Here is a 22022-nt window from a genome sequence, read left to right as displayed (position 1 = left end):
AGATTTCCATGTGGCGTTGGGGTGTGGAAGTAGACCTGTAAACGGGTCGGATTCAGACCGGACTAGTGCTAATCCGATCTGAATCCAATAAGACTATGCTAAGTCTGATCCGATCCGATAATCTAACAGATATTTTGTGACTAAATCCATATCCGATTTGTTAATAAACGGATATCCGATCCGATAAGGGGTGTGTGTACAATTTTTTTTTTTTTATAAAAAAATTATGTCAAAAGAGAATAAAAAAAGATAAATTAAATCTGAAAAAGAAAATTAAATCTTTTATTCTTTGTTAAAGAATAAAAATTTAGGAATAAAAAAAATAAATACATATTATAAAATTAGATTATATATGCTTAATATATTATATAATATATTGTTTCGAATCGAATTATTATCGGATCGGATCAACTATAATCCATATTCGATTTGTTTAGCTAATGGGATTGGGAGATTGAGAATATCTTTGGCCTGTTGGAGATGATGTACCGCCAAGAGATTGTGGCTGGAGCTTTTGACTTATGGGTGTGGATTCCCTCTTCCCAGGGACGTTTTGATGTTCAATCCTTCTTTAGATGTCTTAAGGTTGTTCCTGGAGATTCTTTCCCATGGAAGACTATTTGGCGTTCAAAGGCCCCCCTTTATGTGCAAGAGAGATGAAGAAACATTTAATCACCTTCTTCTGCATTGTCCAGTGACCTGGGATTGTTTGGTCATGTTACTGGGTTTGTTTGGAGTTCAGTGGGCGATGCCCAGGTCCTCCAGAGACGTGGTGGAGGCTTGGAGAGGGTGTAGAGTGGGGGGCCAAGCCCGTGATTGTTGGAAGGTTATGCCTTTATCCGTTTGGTGGTGCTTATGGCTCAAAAGAAATATGAGATCTTTTGAAGGAAAGGAGAATCCTATTGGTGTGTTAAAGTTTTCCATTTTTAGCACTCTTTTTTGTTGGGTTCTAGGGAGAAATTGTAAATCCATGGAGTTAGTTGATTTTTTGGACTCTCTAAGAGTTTGGAGGCCATATTTGGCCTTATGTAGTTTCTTTGGGATGTGTTCCCCATTTGAACGCTCTTGTTAATACAATCTTGCTTATTAAAAAAATAATAATGATATTTAACAACTATAATCATAATTTTATTAATGGTTACAAATCCAAAAGATCATGAAAAAAATTGAATAGAACAAAAACACAAATAATAAAATATCTATTAATTCTGTATATTTTAAAAACAAAATGGGACGAGTTAAGAATGGAACAGATTTTGACTCTTATTCCCAAATCCCGCTCTTATCTTGATTAAAATACACACAAACCTACCCTATCAGGGACAATGCATGAGGGTCAAATTGAAATCCTTATTATAAAACTTTCACAAAGACTTCATAACATCTACCTTCCAACTTTATTTATGTGTGTAAACAATTGAAACCCTATTTAGTTAGAGTTAATGTAATCCAATATTTCCAATTATTTAAACACCGTCATCCAGCATTTTTACATGCATAATGGAATCATGAAAACGGCACATAATGCATCAAAGCATGGTAAGAAAGGAGTAGACCCGTGAATTTGAAAATCAACTGATACCATTACGTTGAGAATATCCTTAGTTCTCCATGATTGTTGTAGACCGACATATTGGTGGGAGTGAAATTCATAGGGCCACCGGCTGTTACGGGCTGATATGGTCCCATATCATTGTAACGTCATGTTACAGCACATGATTAGAATATAACCTAAGGAACATTTCTAAACCAATTTTTAGAGACCAAAAAGTCAACCTGATTTATATTTATGCTTTTAGAGACCAAAATGAAAACATATAAGCCCATACCCCCACTGGCTACAGGACATGATTAGAATACAACCTTAGGAACATTTCTAAACCCATTTTTAGAGACCAAAATGTCAACCTTATTTAGATTTATGCTTTTAGAGACCAAAATGAAAACATATAAGTTCAAGTATATCATGTCAACAAGCATTCTCACACTCGACGACCTCCGAAGGAGATGACAGATATTGGTGAACTCGTGATGCATGTGTAAGAAGACGAGAGAATCAGTGAAGCACTTTCTTCTACATTTCCCAATGGTGAGGATTTTTGGTCCATGTTCTTGGTTGCGTTTGGCATGGTTTGGGTGTCTCCCGGTTCCACAGTGGACATGCTAGAGGCTTGGAGAGGATGTATAGTAGAGAGCCGAGTCAAAGATGCTTGGAGGGCCATGCCCCTTTGTTTATGGTGGGCTTGTGGCGCTAAAGATACCCTTCGATGGAGAGGAATTGTAAATCAATGGGGCATCTTTTGGATTTTGTGGATAGCTTGAAATTATAGCGTCGCCTTGGCCGCTTTTTGTATTCTTTTGGGAGCGCTCCCCTCTTGAGCGCCTTCTACTGAAATTTTACTTATAAGAAAAATATATACCATGTCAAAAAATAATACAGTTTTAAACTAAATCAACAACATATATTTTGACTGTATTTTATTATATCTACATTTTCAAATTTCTAGTTGGGATTTAGTCCAGAGAAGTAGTAAAAATCCAAAAAGAGAAGCAATTTTTACCAAATTTGCATTCAGAATCAACTAGAAAAATGTCCATGGAAGACGGTAACTTTTTTTTATAAGTATTTATTGAATAGCGCCCAAATGGGGGACACGGCACAGAAAAACTGCACAAAAACTATAGCTTCAAGCTACCCACAAAAGACAAGAATAGAGAACTAACTACAGGAACCACTTCCCAAGGAGACTCCACCCCCATCAAAGGATCTCCTATGACATATTGGTGGACAACACTGCGAAACATCGTATGTTCTCCTTCATTGATGGGTTTTTCGAATACAATCAGATCAAGCTCGCGGAAGAAGATCGCGAAATGACAGCCTTCATCACTCCCTGGGGCAAGTTCTGTAAATGAGTCATGCCATCTGTTTTCAAGAATGCTGGGACCACCTATCAAAGAGCAATGACAACTCTTTTCCATGACATGATGCATAAAGAGATATGTATACATGTATGATATGATTGCTAAATCAGTATACGAAGAAGAACATCTCATCAATCTTAGAAAGTTGTTCATTGACTTTGGAAGTATCAGTTGAAGCTCAACCATGCAAAATGCGTCTTCAACGTAACATCAGGCAAACTTTTGGGTATCGAAATTGACCCTTCCAAGATCAAATCAAATGAGGGGTTGTCCACCATGCATCCCTGACTCGGGTCGCACAAAACAACCACCCCAAGCATCATCAAGCTCACTGCGGACATAGGCATAACCCACTGGATCCTAAAAATGGTAGAGAGTAAATCCCCAACCATCTCTAGCTCTTCCACTCACTCCTCGGTCCAATTAACAATGATCTAACATCTCAAATTGTCAATGGTCAAAATTCTCCATGGAGCAGCATCCAAATAAAAGGCCACCTTCAGGGGGCTCGCGAACGCCAAATTCCTTTCCATGGAAAGGACATCCCCTGAGAATCTATCAAGCGGCAATAGTAACCTTTTACTAGCATTACTTACAAGAATACAAGGTTTATGTGCATAACCAACAGATTAGCTAGAAAAGAGAAAGTTGTTGGACCACAAAACTTGGTACTTAAGGATTTTTTTTTTTTTTTTTTTATAAGTAGTACTTAAGGAATAATACATACCATGTTCGGAAACGTACCTTCCAAAATTGAAATCAATAAGGTAATAATGTTTCTTAGGAACACTTTTTCCAACAATCTTTCTACAAATTCTAAGTCTTAAATCGGAAACCTTCAAACTTGCAAGAATCTTTCCATACCATAGGTTTTGTATTTGCTTCTTCACTTTTACTTCAAGACTCAAAATTACCGCCAACCAAGAGAAAACACAACCCACAAAATCCCATTGTGTATTAAAGTAGTTATCTCATCTAGTAAGCTAGAACTAATTTGGAACAATTACAAAATGCAATAATGTATTAAAGTAATTACCACATCTAGAAAGCTAGAGCAAATTTGGACAGCAGTCAAGTAAAATAGGAACGCTAAAGGAGTCCTATTTTTAAGTGTCATTATATGGAATGCATTTTAAGCTAATTTATTAAAAAATAATAATAATGTGCGGACATTCCAACAAATATGAATTTTGATGTCCAAAATCCTTATATTAAATGAGGGTCTGAATCTCATTATTGTATCGCTTAAGAGTCAAGAATCACAATAAACAAGGAGTAGCATGGTAGTGTGGATTAAGGTTTTCGAGATAATGTTTTCACTGTGGGAAGGGAATCTATTTCCCCGTAATCTGTGAAATGGATGGAAAATAGTGGAATCCACGTCAATCCACAGTTTTACATTTTGAAGGCACTCTGGACTACGTGACATTTTGGAAACATCCATTCTCGCTCTAGCTCCCGCTCTCATTCTTCCTCCTGATCCAAGTTTTCAAGACTAGGTTGTGGTTGCTTTCATGCTGTATTAAGAGTAAATTGATGGGTGGTTTAACGCATCTTGAATCACTCTGCAAGAGATTTTATCTTCCTTGCATTTTACAACAACCACAGACACCTTGCCAAGATCATAAATAAAGGAGAGGCGATTGGTTCAAAAGTTTGAGGTGGTAAGGAGAGAGATAAATTATGTCATTTCTGATTTGTTAATAATAGTGTTCCATGAAAGGGATGTTCCTAATATTCTTAATCTTGCCTACATCAAAAAAAATAATAATAATTTAAAGATCATTTATCCTAATAATTAAGAGGAAAAAGTATTTGTGGTAAGAGATTAACCATGAGAACAAGATGATTAACCGCATTAATTTCCAAGAATAGAAGTGGTATCGGTCAAGGCAATATGGTCCTTTACCAATTGATTCTATTTCATTTCAAGTCACTTTTTATTTGCCAATTAAAGAACTTCAGCTTCCACCCTCACCTTCAATTACATTGAAACATTGAAATAGCTTCTTCTTTTTTGATAAGTACGAATTCAAAAAAGGCGCGCAAGAGGTGAGCTCTCCCAAAGGAATACAAAAGTCGCCCACGGCAACAGTATAATTTAAGCTATCCACAAAATCCAAAAGAAGATCGATATAATTACAATTCTGCCATTGACCCAACAAAATAAAGACAGTATGTTGTATTTGAGAGACCAAAAAGGATACTCCTCCCCATCAAATGATCTCCTATTTCTCTCGCACCACAAACCCCACCATAAACAAAGGGGAGTGGCCCTCCAAGCACCTTCGACTCGGCTCTCCACTGTACAACCTTTCCAAACCTATAACGTGTCCACCATGGATTCTGGAAAAACTGAAGCCAAACCAAAAGCAACCAAGACATAACCCAAACGTCCCTCGACTCAGGCCAGTGAAGCAGAAGATGGTTCACACACTCTCTCGAATTCTCACACATGCAACACCAATTCGCCATAATCTGACGTCTCCTTCTGAGGTTGTCGAAAGTAAGGATACTTCCAAGGGCAACAGACCAAGTAAAGAAAGCCACCTTCAAAGGGACTTTCATCCTCCAAATAGCTTTCCAACAAAAAGTGGGTCATCTAACCTCAAACACCCCTCTCAACTTACCCTCCCACGCCATCTCTTCCATACCCATGCCCTCCACCACCTGGCTATAAATCAAAGCTAGGAAATCTGTGGCCTCCAAAAGCTCCCAATCATAGAACTCTGTGCGAAACTGCGCATCCCAAGTCATTCTCCCATTATCAAGCCAATAATGGTAAGCAACAACAGCATGTCTCTTCACAAAAATCCTGAAAATACGAGGAAACCTACAAGCCAAAGCGAAATCCCCACAACATCAGTCCTCCCAAAAGCTGACATGCATCCCGCTCTGAACTATGAACCGAATGCATTTGGAAAACTCTTCCGATCCCTTTCGGATGAGTTTCCAAGAACCCATAGCCGCTGGAGCCCTTGCCTCCCTAGACTGCCACCCTCCATCTCCTTCCCCATAGTGACAATCTTAAGAGCAAAAAGTGAAAATTGCTATTGTTGCAAGTATATGCATAAGAGCCAAAGGAAGAATCACACTTAAAAGGACTAGAACTCAACAAGAAATTAAATGCATAAATTCAAAAACAAAAAGAAGGAAAGTGCATAGATTCACATGAAGATAATATACACACACACACATATATATATAGTTTGCTTGACAAAATTTGAACCTAAGACCCTCAACCAACCCTATCCGACCTGTTTACTAAAGGAAGAGGAAAAGTTCGATCCACACATATCCTTTAATGCCTTGAGTTCCCAGAGAAATGCATCCAACCAATCGAATATTCTCTCCTTTCTTAGCTTCTCTAAGAAAGGAGGATGGACCAACATTAACGTGGAAAGAGATACCAAAGTTCTTCATAATTGGGGTAGAAATAGATTCCAAGATTTCTGCAAGTATTAGCATCTAATTTAAGAGCTTCAGACAACGCCCAAATAATGGGGTCTTCCATTTCATAGGGCTAATTACTCAGCATAGGTTCAAGGTGATTATTAGGTAAATAGAGACTTAGAGAGTCTACAAGGCTTAGGTTATGTGGAAGTCAAGGCAAGCTTGATTGATGGAGAAAGAGAGAGAGAGAGAGAGGCAGTGTTTCGATGACCAGTGACTCTTGAGGTCAAGGTACCGGAGGGATGTTATCATGTTAGACAGCTAAGGGTTTCTTGAGGTTTTTTTTCCTATTTTTCTTTTCTTTAGGACCTAATGAAGATAGCTAGGTTCCTTTTAAGAGATTTGGGCTGGTACATAGATGTATTTTGTCCTCTTAAATACAAGTCTTAAGAACTACCTATTGCCAAAGGATGGGTATAACCTGATGTAAAAGGACTGACGTCCCTGCATATCTCTTGCATTTTGATGGCACAATTCACGTGGACCTGTAATTGCTTGCTTAAAATGTGATTTGAGCCAAGTATGGCTAAGATCATTATTATTGTATGGATGGGTGAGTTGAAGCATTTGTGCATTGAATGCAATATAACGCAATTAATACAAGCATTGAATGCCAAAACGTGATGTTGAAATGGGTGGTCCATTGGCATTGGGCATAGTTGTTAAAGGCCCAGCCAGGTTCCAAAAAAGGTCCTAGTCTCGTCAGCTGAAGCGCCTTAACCAACTACAGGACAAGGAGTTGTCCCTTCAATCAAGCTCGTGAAAAGCCCTCAAGCTCGCACCTCTTATTATTCAATCATTCTTTAATATCATTTTTGTTTTTTTATAACCATGAATTTAATTATGTAACACTCTACAACACATCTTGGTCATATACAATGGATCACATTATTTAGTCTAATTGTATATTTGACAAAATTTGTGGCCTTATAGTTTACTACTTACATTAATTGTGTCTGGTGCTTGATTCTAAATTTTTATGATAATATAAGATATGTTAAAATCTACAATTATTGCCTTATATAGTTATGCATTTTCTATGGTATTTAATTTAGCTAACATATATGCATATTGAAAGGAATTATGCATATTAATTTACTTAATCTTCCAAGTTTATATGTCAAAATTTTCATTTTTAATAAATGTTGGATTGGTCATGTAACTTGTATTCTGTATCTTAAATTGCTCCGAATGTAAATTAATTTAATGTATTATTATGCAAACTAAAAAGATATATGTCAGATTCGGTTCAAGATTCAGGGTGGAAGGAATGTCAGATTTTGGGAGGATAGATGGTGTGGGGACTTGGCTTTGGCTCGTAGATTTCCTCGTCTTTTCAGAATTGCTGTGAATCGTCAGGTTGTGGTCACTGATTATTATTGTCTCGATAATGGGATGGTGACCTGGGATGTGCAGTCCCGTAGACAGTTCCATGATTGGGAACTTTTGGAGTTGCAGACTTTCTTGCCTTGTTGTATCGCCATGTGATGGTTGGGGTGGGCATGGATGAGATGGTGTGGGTGGACTCATCGAGAGGAGTGTTTGAGGTTAGGTCTTTCTACAAAAGTGTGGTGGAGATTCCTGGCCCTTCTTTCCCTTGGAAAGCTATTTGGTGGACAAAAGCTCCCTTGAAGGTGGCTTTCTTCTCGAGGACTGCTGCACTAGGTAGCATCCTTACTCTAGCTAACCTGAGAAGGAGACGCCATATTACGGTTAATTGGTACTACATATGCAAGAAGTCAGGCGAATCTGTGAATCACCTTCTTCCAAATTGCTCGGTGGTTAGGGATATTTGGTCTATGTTTTTGGCTGCTTTTGGTCTTTTTTGGGTCTTTCCAGGAACCACAATAGATACGTTAGAGACTTGGAATGGGTGAATAGTGGAGAGCCGAGTCAGAGACGCTTGGAGGGCCATTCACTCCCCTTTGCATTTGGTGGGGGCTGTGGCGTGAGAGGAATAGGAGAGCTTTTGAGGGACAGGATACTCCCATTTGGTCTCTCAAATACAATATTTTATCTTCTTTATTCTTTTGGGTTTATGGGCGGGATTGTATTTCCTTGGATCTCCTTTTGGATTTTGTGGATAACTTAAAGTTATAGTTTCATCGTGCTCGACGTCTCTTGTTTTTGGCAGCGCTCCCCTTTGTTTTTATGAAATCTTACTTATCAATATATATGCGTGGGTGTGTGTGTGCGTGTGTGTGAATACTGATTTAGCTAATTCATTGAGCCGATATGTTGAAAATTTCCTTTATTAAGTATCCTACCATGGACCACAAATGGTCCTTTCCAATTAGGTGTATGCATCAATTTGTCTCCCAAGTGTTCATTCCTCAATGAGGCTTATCTGTAGCAAGAAGATCCTCGTGGTGGGTTCAATTTATCGTTGTTGCTCATCTGCGGAAAGGATTTCTTCACAACTCTTTAAGCCTTTGATGAGGCGTATCTGTGGAAAGGATATGTCCACTTGACGAGGCTTATCCATAAGGTCCACTTAACGGTCTTTCATTTCCTCAACAAGACCAATCCATAAAAAGGAGGTCCTCATACCTCATAAGTCTTTGAGTATTCAACAAGACTTATCCATAAGAAGGTCCTCATGATCTCCGAATATTAAACAATAATCGCACAACTATGGGTTGCATCATATGCTCATAGAAAAGTAACAATACTTATCTGTAAGGAGAAAACCCTAGCAACAAGGCCTATATCAGGAGAATGGATCCTTGCCAAGTATATGCTAACAGCAAAGCTTATCTGAGGAGAAGAGGTTCTTGTGGTTAAAGATGCATAATCAGTAAACTAGAGTCTCAATGTGGATTACAAATGCATGTAGGAGGAGCTTCTAGAGTTAGGGACAATTCCCTAGGGAGACTCTTTACTTAAAATATTGCAGGAATGTCTTTTTAAGTACTTCAATCAAGGTGATTGTTAGACAAGCCTTACAACCAAGGATTAGGCACTTACAACCGTCGTCAGTGCCAAAATGTACAAATACATATTTCTACAAAAGATCCCATCAAGTCAAGGTTAGGAGATATCAAAATAATTTCCCCAACACCCTTTACATTGGTTTCTCTCAAGGTGTGTGTTTAGTTAGTCTGGGTTTGAGCAAAAGCATGCCGCACACTCTTCATCAAAGCCTGAAAAGTATTTCAGGTCTTTATGAATTCTTCTAATTTGTTGTCTTTGCTCTGCATTTTCTCTTTTTCTTTTCTAAAGGACTTCTTGTCCTGCATTCTGTATCTTTCAATGTTTCAACAGAATTTTTCCCTTAACGCAATATCATAATGCATAATCACTTATATGACTGATAAGCGAAATTTTATCAGCAAAAAGACACCACAAAGAGTTCATGCAAGCTTAAATTTGGCCTTCCTTGCGCATACTACCGAGATAGACTACATAAAATCCAATCAAGTAAAGAAAGATGTAACAACAACCACAAGTTCTTAAACCCCACATGAGTACAACTCAAAGATCTCGTGTTCATCTCATGGGGGCACATATTAACACCTCCGCCACAGGTTGTGAGTATTCAAAGGGATTAGTCCCCTCCCCCCAAGAAGATGAGGACACCCTCTTTACCACAAAAAGTTAAAAAATAACAATAAGTAGCCACAGGATTTTAAATGCAACAGCTTCTAACAATCATAAGGGAGTTCTAAAAGCCCAAAAAAAAACAAAGAAGTAACATTTGAATGGATGGGAAACAAACAAGCTATAAACTTGCACCTGAACTTATCCAACAGAATATGTAGTGAAAAGAAACATTAAATTTAATACCATTCACCAAATTAAAATTAAATTAAAAAAAATTAACAAGTGGCCACGGGATTTTAAATACAACAGCTTCTAACAATCATAAGAGGGTCCTAAAATCAAAAGGAAAAAAGAAAAAGAGGTAACATTTGGGGGGAGCTATAAATTCTACTCAGTAAAAATCTAACAAATAATGTGGTAGAAAGAAACATTAAATTTAATTCCATTCACCAAATTAACGTTAAATTAAAAAATCTCTAAGTACCAAATGAAAAGTCCATACTTGTCACCATTTGGCTGATCGCCTCGCACCAGAACTCCGAGCTCAGAGCTCTGCTGTGAGCCTCCGATAAAGCCCTCTCCATCGGAGTCGACCTCAGCCTCAGCCTCCTGCGGGGGCGACGCATTGATGTCGAAAACCCCAACACCCTCTCGCAATCTCTTCCTCCCATTGCTCAACAAACACTTGAAACACTTCCACTCACTCGGCCTCTGCAGCTCCTTCGTCCCCAAACACCTCATATGAAACCCTCTCCCGCACTCGCAACACACCACCATGTCGCCCTCCACCTCCCCGGCGGCTTTCCCGCACGAACGGCACACTGCCGCTGTCGCCTCGCCGGGAAAAACCCCATCTTTGGAGCTCTCGGCGGCGGCGCGAGGAGAGGGCAAGGGGGTTTCGTTGAGATCGATTTCAAAGGGCCGAGAGCGAGTACCCTTTTGCGCATTGGGCGAATTGCTCGACTCCATTGCTAAACCAGAGGTTTTGAACTCAAACTCGAACTCAATTGAATTCTCAAGACAACAAAAGGCATTCTCAGAACAAGAAATGTGTGAATCTTTTGAAAGGTGAGTGCGAGGTAAAAGGAGTTTAGAGAGAGAAAGAGAGTGTGTAGAGAGAGAAAGAGAGAGATATGATCAGAGGTTTTGAGATTGAAGATACAGAGAGGTTTGGCTAATTGGGTTTTTGGTTTCACCGACTGGGTTTGATTTCTATTTCTATTTCTCCTTCACTGAGTGATCTTGTGAGAGGAGGGGAAACGTAACGTACGAGGATAGAAAGAGAGAGAGAGAGAGAGAGAGAGAGAAAGCAGAGAGATGCCCAAATGACTCAGACAGGACCGAATTGAAAGTAGAAACAAACTCTTTTGTATCGAAGCGAAGCTTAGACCTGGTTCGGGTTCTCGAGAATTGTGAAAGGGATTTTCTCCGGTTTGTTCTGAAATGACCGAAATACCCTTTTCAGTTATTAAACCCTTTCTTGGATTTTTCACCTTTTTTCCTGGGAAAAAAAAAAATTTAAAGACAAAAGGAAAAAGCTAAGTGGGCCCTTCACTTCAATGCGTTTTTCCTCTTTTCAGTTTAGTAAAAAATAAATTTAAATAGTGAAAATTTAAATTTTAAAAATATTTTTAAAAACCTATTAATGACATATTTTTTTATTTTTTTATTGGTAAGTAGTAGTAATTATACTCAGGACATTGAAAAAAATATCATTTAATTCATTCAAATTACAGAACAAACTTTTTTGGATTTTTTTTACAAATGCAATGAATGGATGAGGATGCCTACTTTTGTATTTATAAATGAAGATTTGAATGATGAGATTACTGAAATATATTCTTTTGGTTTGATTTTTGACAATAATGTCTACCTTATATGGTAATTTCATAACTAGTATAATCAATTACCTATAAAGTCATTTGGTAACACACTCAATTTGTTGCATGGCTCTATTAAATAAAGACTATATAAGAGAGTCTTTGCTGTATATCTATATAATTTCATAACTAGTATAATTCAAATTTCAATCTTGCAGATGTGATAGGTAAATAAAGAAGGGAATGGAGGTTAGAGATTAACCGTGATTAGTATTTTATCGATTAGTGTAATTCAATTGAAGATATAGTCGTGGAATAGTCTTTTCGGCATGTTTGACATGTATCGCAAGTTGTCAGAGTTTTAAATGCACTTTTAAAATTTTGAATGGTGAAAGTAAGACACATAGTCATTTAAGATTGTCTTTGCCATATGACCGGTTTTGGCATGTTTGACGAGTAATACAAGTTGTCAGGGCTTTAAGTATACGTTTAAATTTTGAATAGCGAAAGTAAGACGATATAGCCATGTAAGAGCATCATTACCACGTGGCTATTTGATTTTTGCATGTTTGACAAGTATCATAAGTTGTTAGCGTTTTAGGTATACATTTAAGTTTTGATTTATGAAAGTAAGTAAAATTTGTTCACATTTATTTTGTTCAGATAATGATAAAGGAATTGAAACAAACTCTTTTGTACTTAATCGAAGATAAATACAACTATTGGTTCAGGTTCTCAAGAAATGTGAAAGGTTCTCTTCGATCATTTATGCTGAATAACTAGAATGTCCTGTTCAACTAATACTCTAATTGAAATTTTAAGAAGAGAAAGATTGGATGGACCTAATGTTTCAGAGTCTTTTCAAATGAACGTTTGACAAGTATCAAATTTTATTCAACGTCTCAACATGATTAAAAAAATTTGAACCGTGAAAATAAGTGAAGTTTTTCGCATTTAGATCATTCCCGTAATAATATTTAGAAAAACTCTCAACTTTGCATGAAAATAAATAAGAGACTTTACCAAGAAATGTTACTTTATATATATATACAAAAAGTTTGCCAAAAAAAAAAAACACTTCAACATTTTTTTAGTGTAATAATAAATGGCATGATGTGCTAGCTTATTAACAGAAATTGACTTTGAATGACAAATTTGTCCCAAAAAAAACAAAAACATTATAGGTTGAGCAACGTTTTTAACAAACAATTCAACCACTTTTGATGACATTATTACAAGTACATTCCTCTTTTGTTGTTTTATTTTCATATAAATATTTTTTTCAAAAGTCATTTAAAACAGTTGATTAATTACGCTCTTATTTTCCTTGCCCTCTTCTTATGTTGAGTGTCATATTCTTTAATTTGTGCTTGGCGGAGTCAGGATTTTATTTCGCACAAGAGTACAATGGAAAAAAAATTATAAAATAATTAAATATGAAATGATTAGAGTATTTCTCTTTTTTTTTATTATTATTATTATTTTTATTCTTCTTATATATAAGAATATTATTAAATAAAAGAGTATTTTTTGAAATTTGTATATTTCAAAAATGTTTGCACATGATTAAATTTGTAACCGAACAGTTACCTCAAACCCTTCTTTAATATTATTTTTAAACTTAACACACTTATTTACCCAAAAAATAATCTTAAAGGTAATATTTGCCTAAAATTTGAAAATTATGAGTATTTTTCTCACAGACATGTGTCCCCTGGACGCACGCTAGCTCCGCCTTGAATGTGTGTACCGTATATAACAATAAATATATATATATATATATATATATATATATGTATATTATATTTATATATTTATTTATTTAATGAGAATGGTACAAAAGAATTACGGAGTATTATTTAATCCATCCAAAATATGGTAACGGGAACACTTCAACAATTGTTAGTGTAATAAATGGTTTAAGGCGTCAGCTTTTTAACCCACATTGACATTTTGATTATTGACCAAATTTTTAAAAAATATTTATTGACCATTTCAAGTAATTAACAAACAATCTAATTTTTTATTTTTTGTTTTGCATTATAATAATTATAGTCTACTTTTATTATTGTTATTTATTTAATATCAAAGAGTTTCCTTAGGATGGATTAAACGAAATATTATTATTTAACTTTAAGTCATTTAAAGCAAAAATAAAAAATAAAAAGCAATTCATTTGTAAAGCATTTATATTTCTTTTCATTTTCTTTAAGAGACGTTAGTATTATTTTTTTCAAAAATATCGTTATTTAATCCACCCTAATTATGGTAAGCGGATAACACTTCCATTATTTTTAGTGTAAAAATGACATAACTTGCCCACATCGACCTTTAAATGCCAAATTATAATTATACTTTACTTTTTTATTATATTTAAATTTAACATGAAATATAATATCTTAAAAAATTTCAAAATATTATTTATTTAACTTTAAGTCATTTAAAGCAAATTTTTTAAAAATTATCTAAACCAATTGATTGCTAAAGCATTCACTATCTTCCCAGTCCTCATCCAGCTCTTCAAGAGACGTTACATTTTTTTTCTTTTATTTATTTATTTTTTCGAAGAGATTACTAAAATCGTAATTATTTAATTTATCCTAATTATAGTAAGTAGGGAAATATTTAACAATATTTAATGTAATAAATAGCATTATGGGCTTCTTTAACACACATTGAGATTTGAATAACAAGTTTGTTAAAAATAAATATTTTTTTTTGAGTCAAATAACTAATAAATACAGTAAGCCACTTTCTGTTTAAAATATCATAATTATAAGGATTTTAATTTAATTAATAAGAAAAAGGTTTCATACAATTTAAAATAATATTAATTATTTACCTTTTAAAAAAATCATTTAAAGTTTCATTTATCTTCTTCAATAGAAGTTATGTTTTTTTCTTAAAAAGAAAGTTGTCAAAGGAATTATTGTTTTATTTATCCTTAATTTTGGTAAGTGGGGAATACTTCATCAATTTTTAGTGAAATAAATGGCATAATTTGAAAGGAATTTTTTTTTAAATAATTATTTTCTAAGTAAGCCAAGTAATTAATAAATAGTTTGACCACTTTTTTTATAATTATAGTCTACTTTTTTTATTGTATTTTAATTTAATAAGAAAGAGAATGTTACAATTGACCAAAATATTAATAATTTACATTTAAGTCATTTATAACAAAATTAAAGTTTACAAAAAAACCATTTAAAGCAATCAATTACTAAAAAAATGTATCTTCCTTGTTTTCTTGTTAATAATTTTAGCTGTATAAATTATGATAATGAATGTGTCATACTAAATATGAAGAATGCAGTTAAAAAAAAAAAAAAAAAGATGTTAAGCACTAAATTTCAATAAAATAAAATGAAGAGTCATAAATGAAGGTCAAAAATGTCATTTGGGATGTTCGGTCGGAAGAGGGTTCTTTGTGATGACGGGATTGATACCACTGTGTTGAAGAAAACAAGGTCAAATACGTAATTTAAAATTACACAGCAACACGTACTCCGAAGCCAAACTCCCTCTGCCCGTGGCTTGAACACACTGCCCATGCCCCTCTCCTCGGTACATCATGCCCTATGCTCTCATTGCATGAGAGTACACGCATTATGACATTTTGTCAACTAAAAAACTCACACATTTGTTTTTTATTATAAAAAAAAAACCCTAAAATAGTCATGTTCCAAAAAATTATATGAGGTTTTATCTTTTGTAATTTACAACAAATATATCCAATTTAAAAGAAAATAAATTAATAAAGTTATAAATTCATTACTCAAAATTCAATAATTCTCAATCACTCAAAATTTTAGAAAAATTCAATCCATCAAAGGTGCATAAATATAAAAAAAATAAAATTCTCTTATAAGTAAGTGAATGAGTTTACTCCTATATTTCTATACAAAAGTGAGATGCTACCAAAAGTATTAAACAAATGAAACTATATATGAAATTTCAGAAGAACTAACATTTTTAAAGTACAAGGCACATTAAAATAGTACTTGGTTTTTTTATTAATTAGTTTTGATTTGGATTAAATTAAAAGTGTTGATTTTTTTGAATTGTAGTGGGAGATTTGAAATATAAGATTATTGCTATAATAGTTCTCTTTTTCTTTCGGCTAAGTAAGTTAAAACTTTATAGTGGTTTAGCATTAATGGACTAAGATCTTCATGTACATTATAGGGTCGAGCATGCAATGCCATACAACAACAATGTAACATTAATGGACATTTACGTAAAGGTTGCATTCAATATTCATGCAACATCGCATATCGAGTTACACTAATGCTAGGGGCGGCTCAATATAATTTGAGGTCTTAGATGAAAAATACAAAAATGACCTTTTAATATCTAATATATAGTCAATGTAATTAGAAAAATGAGGGAAAATGTGTCAGAAATAAGAAGGAAAAAAAAAAAAAACCAAACAAACAAGATTAAAGTTAAAATAAGAATATGAAAAGTTTTACAAATTTTGGAGAAAAAAGAAACGTGAATGAGGGCTGAGAGAGAAAAAAAAATAGGTAAGATAAAAATAGAAATCTTTTGGCCCCTATTAAATCTCTATTAGTTAGGGTTTAATAATCGATACAAGTAAAAATCTTAAGGAGGTTATAAAAAAAAAAAAAAAATTGGGGCTTTTCTATTGGGCAGAGTTTAATAATTGGAAGGAAATAACATTTTTAGAAAGGTAATAATATAAACAAATAATTTTTTTTGGGGAGGAAATAAAAATTTTAGGAAGGATAGAATATGAAGAAATAAAAATTTTAGGAAGGATAGAATATGAAGAAATAAAAAAAAAAAAATTAAGGCCTTCCTATTGGCTAGGCAGCCGCCTAAGTCACCTTAGGGTCCAGCCGCCCCTGACCAATGCAACACCATTAAATTGAGTGTTAAGATATTGACCCTAAAGGGGTGAATAGGTTTTATAGCAAACAATGCAAATTAATTCGGTTAATTAAATTAGTGAGAATAAATCTTTATTTATGCATATTAAAGCAATTATTAATGCTATAAAGTTAGTTATTTGTTTTATTGGTGGTTAATGACTTATGTACTATTTGATAAAACTAAAAATTAAGTACTGAAAATTTTAAGAGCTAAAGTTTTTAAGTGATAATTAATTATTATTATTATTTTTTTTTATGTCTTTTTTAATTTTTAGCATTCAACATTCAATCATAAGTAATGTCAATGTTATTTAAAATTTTACTTCATTTTAAATGGTGTTTAATATTTTCAATAATATTCAAATTATGTTATCAAACATACTTAATTGGATAAGCGTTTAATTCTGAACGAATTAAGCGCCAAATTGAGTTATCAAACAACAGCTTAGAAAAAAGATAAATATGCAAGTATGAAATTAGGTAAACATATTAAATAATAAAGTAAAGAAGTAATCAGAGAACAGTATCGGTAAGGATATGTATCAAAGAAATATGTTAGCACTTATGATACAATGGTTCAAACAAGAAGAAGGGCAACGGTAATAGAAACAAAGGTAGATCCAAGTCAAGGAATGGAATGACACAGTCTCAAAATTCCAGGAATTCCACAGATCTCAGTGACGTTGAGTGTTGGAATTGTGGAAAGAAGGGACATTACCGTGTTGATTGCAGATTTCCAAAGAAAGGAACCAAAAGAAAAACTGAAGCAAACGTTGTCTCAGAAGAATCAGATGATGCATTGATATGCTCTTTGGAGAGCAAGGTGGAGTCATGGGTTTTAGATTCCGGCGTATCGTTTCATGGCACCTCAAGTAAAGAGCTATTTAATAGCTATGAACCAGGTAACCTTGGGAAGGTGTATCTTGGTGATCATCATCCTTGTAACGTCATTGGCAAGGGTGAAGTGCAAATCAAGTTGAATGGGTCAGCTTGGAAGTTGAAGGATGTGAGACACATCTCTGACTTGAGGAAGAATCTGATTTCGATGAGACAATTATCAGAGGAAGGTTTTGTTACAATCTTCAATAAAGACTCGTGAAAAGTTTCAGAGGCGTTATGACCATTACACATGGTAGGAAATCTGGCACTCTCTACACAACTACCAGTGCTTGTAGGTTTATAGCAGTTGCTGAAAATAAAGAAGATCACAACCTTTGGCACCAGAGATTAGGTCACACGAGTGAAATGGGGCTCAAGATTATGCGCTTAAAGGGAAAACTACCAGGCAACAGGCAATTGATATTGACTTCTGTGAGAGTTGTGTGATGGGCAAGCAGAAGATGGTCAATTTCAAGAAGAATGGCAGAGATCTCAGAAAAGAGAAACTTGAGCTAGTTCACACAGATATCTGGGGCCAGCCACTGTCTCATTCATTGGCGAAAAATCCTACTTCGTGACTTTCATTGATGATCACACGAGAAAGGTATGGGTTTATTTTTTGAAGCACAAATCTAAAACATTTGATGTGTTCAAGAAATGGAAGGCAATGGTGGAGAATGAGACAGGTTTGAAGATCAAGAGGTTGAGGTTAGACAATGGTGATGAGTATGAAGACACTGGGTTCAAGAAGTTCTGTTTTGATAATGTGATTAGATTAGAGAGAACTGTGCAAGGAACCCCATAATAGAATAGGGTGGCAGAACGAATAAACCGAACATTGACAGAGAGAGCCAGAAGCATACACATACATTCGGGTCTACCCAAACAGTTTTGGGCAGAAGTAATCCTACAACATCCTACCTAATTAATTGTGGACCATCGGTGCCTTTGAAGCATCGAATACCGGAAGAGGTATGGAGTGGCTAAGAGATAAATGTTTTATGGTTGAAAGTTTTTTGTTGTATTGCATATGCGCATATTAGTGACCATGCTAGGGGAAAGCTCGACCCCAAGTCACTAAAATGCATCTTCATTTGGTATAGCGGAGATGAGTTTGGTTATTAACTCTGGGATAATCGGAACAAGAAAATTATTAGGAGTAAAAATGTGGTTTTCAACGAGAAGGTGATGTACAAGGATAGAGATGCATCACAGTCAACTAGTCCTGTACAGAGTAAGCCTGAGTGTGTTGAGTTGGATAATGAGCCAGAGAGTATTGTTGTAGAGTAAACAGATGAGGGTTCTTGGCCAGAACTCACAGAGCATAGTTCACCGCGGATTCTAACTCTTAAAGTCGCACCCAAAAGGTCCATGCGTCCTCATGTACCGAATTGGCGATATATAGATTATATGTTGCTCACAGATGATGGTGAGCCTGAATGCTATGATAAAACATGTTAGGTTGAAGATGCTAGCAAGTGTGAGCTTACAATGGAAGATGATATGAAGTCCCTTATCTCCAACAAAACATGGGAACTAGCCAAGTTGCCCATGGGGAAGAAAGCTCTTCACAACAAATGGGTGTATAAGGTAAAAGAGGAATATGATGGTTTTAAGAGATACAAGGGGAGATTGGTGGTCAAAGGCTTTCAGCAAAAGCAGGCTATTGACTACAGAAATATTTTTTTTCCTGGTTGTGAAACTGTGTACCATTCGCTCAATTCTTAGCATTATTGCAGCAAAGGGGTTGCACCTTGAACAGTTAGATGTCAAAACTGCTTTCCTCCATGGTGACCTAAAGAAAGAGATTTGCATGCAACAACAAAAGGGTTTCTCAGTCAAAGGGAAAGAGAAACTAGTGTACAAGTTGAAGAAAAACTTATATGGTTTGAAGCAAGCCCTGAGGCAATAGTACAAGATGTTTGATGGTTTTATTAAATGACATGGCTACAACAAGTGCAATGTTAACCAATGCTGCTACGTCAAGAGGTTTAAGTCAAGTTTTATTATCCTTCTACTTTATGTTGATGACATGTTAGTGGCAGGTTCTGATTTTGAATAAATCAGTAAATTGAATAAGCCGTTGTCTGGTAAATTCGAGATTAATGATCTTGGTGCAGCGAAACAAATTATTATGATGAGGATTAGCAGAGATAAGCAAAAAGGTACTTTGCAGTTGTCTTAGGCTGAGTACGTTAAACGGGTTCTGAAGAGGTTCAACATGAATAATGCTAAGGCGGTGAGTACTCCTTTAGCTAGTCACTTCTGATTATCTCAAAATTAGTGTCCGAAGACAGAGGATGAGAAAAACTTCATGGCTAAAATTCCATATGCCTCAACCATTAGAAGTTTGATGTATGTCATGGTGTGCACAAGACTGGACATTATATATGCAATGGGAACAGTATCCAGGTTTATGAAGGATCTGTGTAAGCTAAACTGGGAAGCAGTGAAGTGGATATTAAGATATCTACGGGGTCCTATGTTTCAAAAGGGGCGAGGTGAAGGTACATGGTTATGTAGATTCAGATATTACTGGTGAGGTGGACTACAGAAGAAGTACTACCGGGTATGTATTCACAATGGGTATAACTACAGTTAGTTAGGTTTTGCAAATACATAGGATTGTAGCATTATCTACTATAGAGGCAGAGTATGTGGCGATGATAGAGCCAGCAAGGAGATGATTTGGTTATAAGGTTTGTTGACAGAGTTGGAATTCGAACACATAAAGAATGTTTTGCACAGTGATAGTCAGAGTGCGATACATCTGGCAAAGAATTCAGCATTTCATTCAAAGACTAGGACTTCGATATCACTTTATCAGATCTTTGTTAGAAGATAGGGTGTTAACACTTGAGAAAATACTTGGCACTAAGAATATGGCTGATATGTTAACAAAAACTGTGAGCATGGAGAAACTAAAGCTGTGCACAGCTTTAGTTGGTCTTCTAGCTTGAAAATAGAGATAAGCACACCGACATATATACATGGGACATGCATGAGAAGAAGATGGAATAAGTTTACAAGTGCTCCAGCCTCCAAGTGGGAAATTGTTGTGGTTTTGTGGAGTCTGATAATGTGAAAGATTTTTAGGAAGATTTAATTATATGGAAGCTTCAGTTTCATGATCTGTTTTAACTTCCTTATTGATTTTCAACTCTACAAAAGGTAATTTCTTGTAAGACAAGTTTTTTTGGGTCTATATATATATCAACTTTAATAAGATTTTAGTGTGCGAAGAAAAGTGTAATGCCCCGATATTTTAAAGGATTTATTAATTGGGATTAATTACTTTTATTTTATTTTTAAATATTTTGTTTGATTTAATTGGGATTAATTACTTTTATTTTATTTTTAAATAATTTATTTTATTTAATTGAGTGCTTAGATTAATTGTCTTATTTTAATTAGATTTCATTTTGTGATTATATTTGTTGAATTGTTATGAAGATTACTGTGTATGTTTGATTATTGATTTAATTATTGGTGTGTTGATTTTATTGGTATGGTGTGACTAAGTTGTAATTTCTTGTTTTGTTTATGTGCTTCATTTAATTAGTTATTTTAATTCAAGTTTTTATTTAATTTTTTGATTTATTTAAATTAATTGGATTTGGGCTTAAGGGTTGTTGGACCAAAGGATGTGGTCTTGCGCTTATATGAAGCCTTATTGGGTTAATTAATAAAGACCCGTGGTTATGTGATTATTTTAATAATTATTTTTGTATAGTTATAAATATATATTTAATAAGTGTTATGGAAGGATATATATATATATATATATAGGTATATATGATTTAATTAATTAATGATTAATTATGGAAGGTTTTATATGGTAGTCATAATTGGAAAATGATTAGGGTATTAATGTGGTTATATATACACATAGGATTAATTTATTTAAAAGGTTTTTCACGTTAGAAAAATAAGTGAGGTAAAGAGAGAGAAGAAGAGGAGGCCGAATCAGAGAAAAAGGACGCCGAAATTGGAAGAGACCATCAAAGGTTGAGAAACCTTCAGGCGAGTTTTCTCTAATTTTCCTCTTAGAACTTATAAGGATTTCACCTTGAATATCAAGGCTTTAGATTTAATTTATTAATTTAAATCACGGTTAAAATGGATTAATCAAAAGCATTAAGTTAATTTATTTGATTAAATCAAGGTTAGTTCGGAGGAATTAAAAGTATGTTTTATTACATTTTATTTTATTTAAAACTTTGGATTTTAATTTTATAGAGGTGTGTGCTGTATTTACTTTTTAAATCAACTGTTATACTTGACCTATGACCCAAGAGGGTTATTTAGGATTTATAGAATTTCTGGGAATTTTTTGAAATTTTCTATAATTTTTTGATATTTTTTAGGAATTTATTTGATTTATTTTCCTATTTTTGGAGTTATATATATATATATATATATATATATATATATATATGAGGCTACTGTGTGAATCGACGCTTCCACCATAGGCAAAGATTTGGTGCGATGTGGTGTACAAAGCTTT

The 22022-nt window shown here is 34.5% G+C and overlaps 1 protein-coding gene across 2 annotated transcripts in view; it reads right to left on the bottom strand.

The window, feature by feature from the left end:
* Positions 1-11275, bottom strand: part of LOC132294973 (methyl-CpG-binding domain-containing protein 9-like) — a 31692-nt gene extending 20417 nt beyond the window's left edge. For both annotated transcript variants that reach the window (XM_059793030.1, XM_059793031.1), the window contains exon 1: positions 10424-11275. In XM_059793030.1, the coding sequence (XP_059649013.1) occupies positions 10424-10890 (467 nt within the window). In that variant the 5' untranslated portion in view covers positions 10891-11275. The remainder of the gene's footprint in view (positions 1-10423) is intronic.
* Between the last annotated feature and the right edge of the window lie 10747 nt (positions 11276-22022).

The sequence above is a fragment of the Cornus florida genome, unplaced genomic scaffold (assembly GCF_030987335.1).
Source record: "Cornus florida cultivar Cherokee Brave unplaced genomic scaffold, ASM3098733v1 CherokeeBrave_3.0.0_Hap2_Chr02, whole genome shotgun sequence".
NCBI lineage: Eukaryota > Viridiplantae > Streptophyta > Magnoliopsida > Cornales > Cornaceae > Cornus > Cornus florida.
The sequence above is the reverse complement of the archived record's forward strand: the minus strand, read 5'-3'. Positions and strand labels throughout refer to the sequence as shown.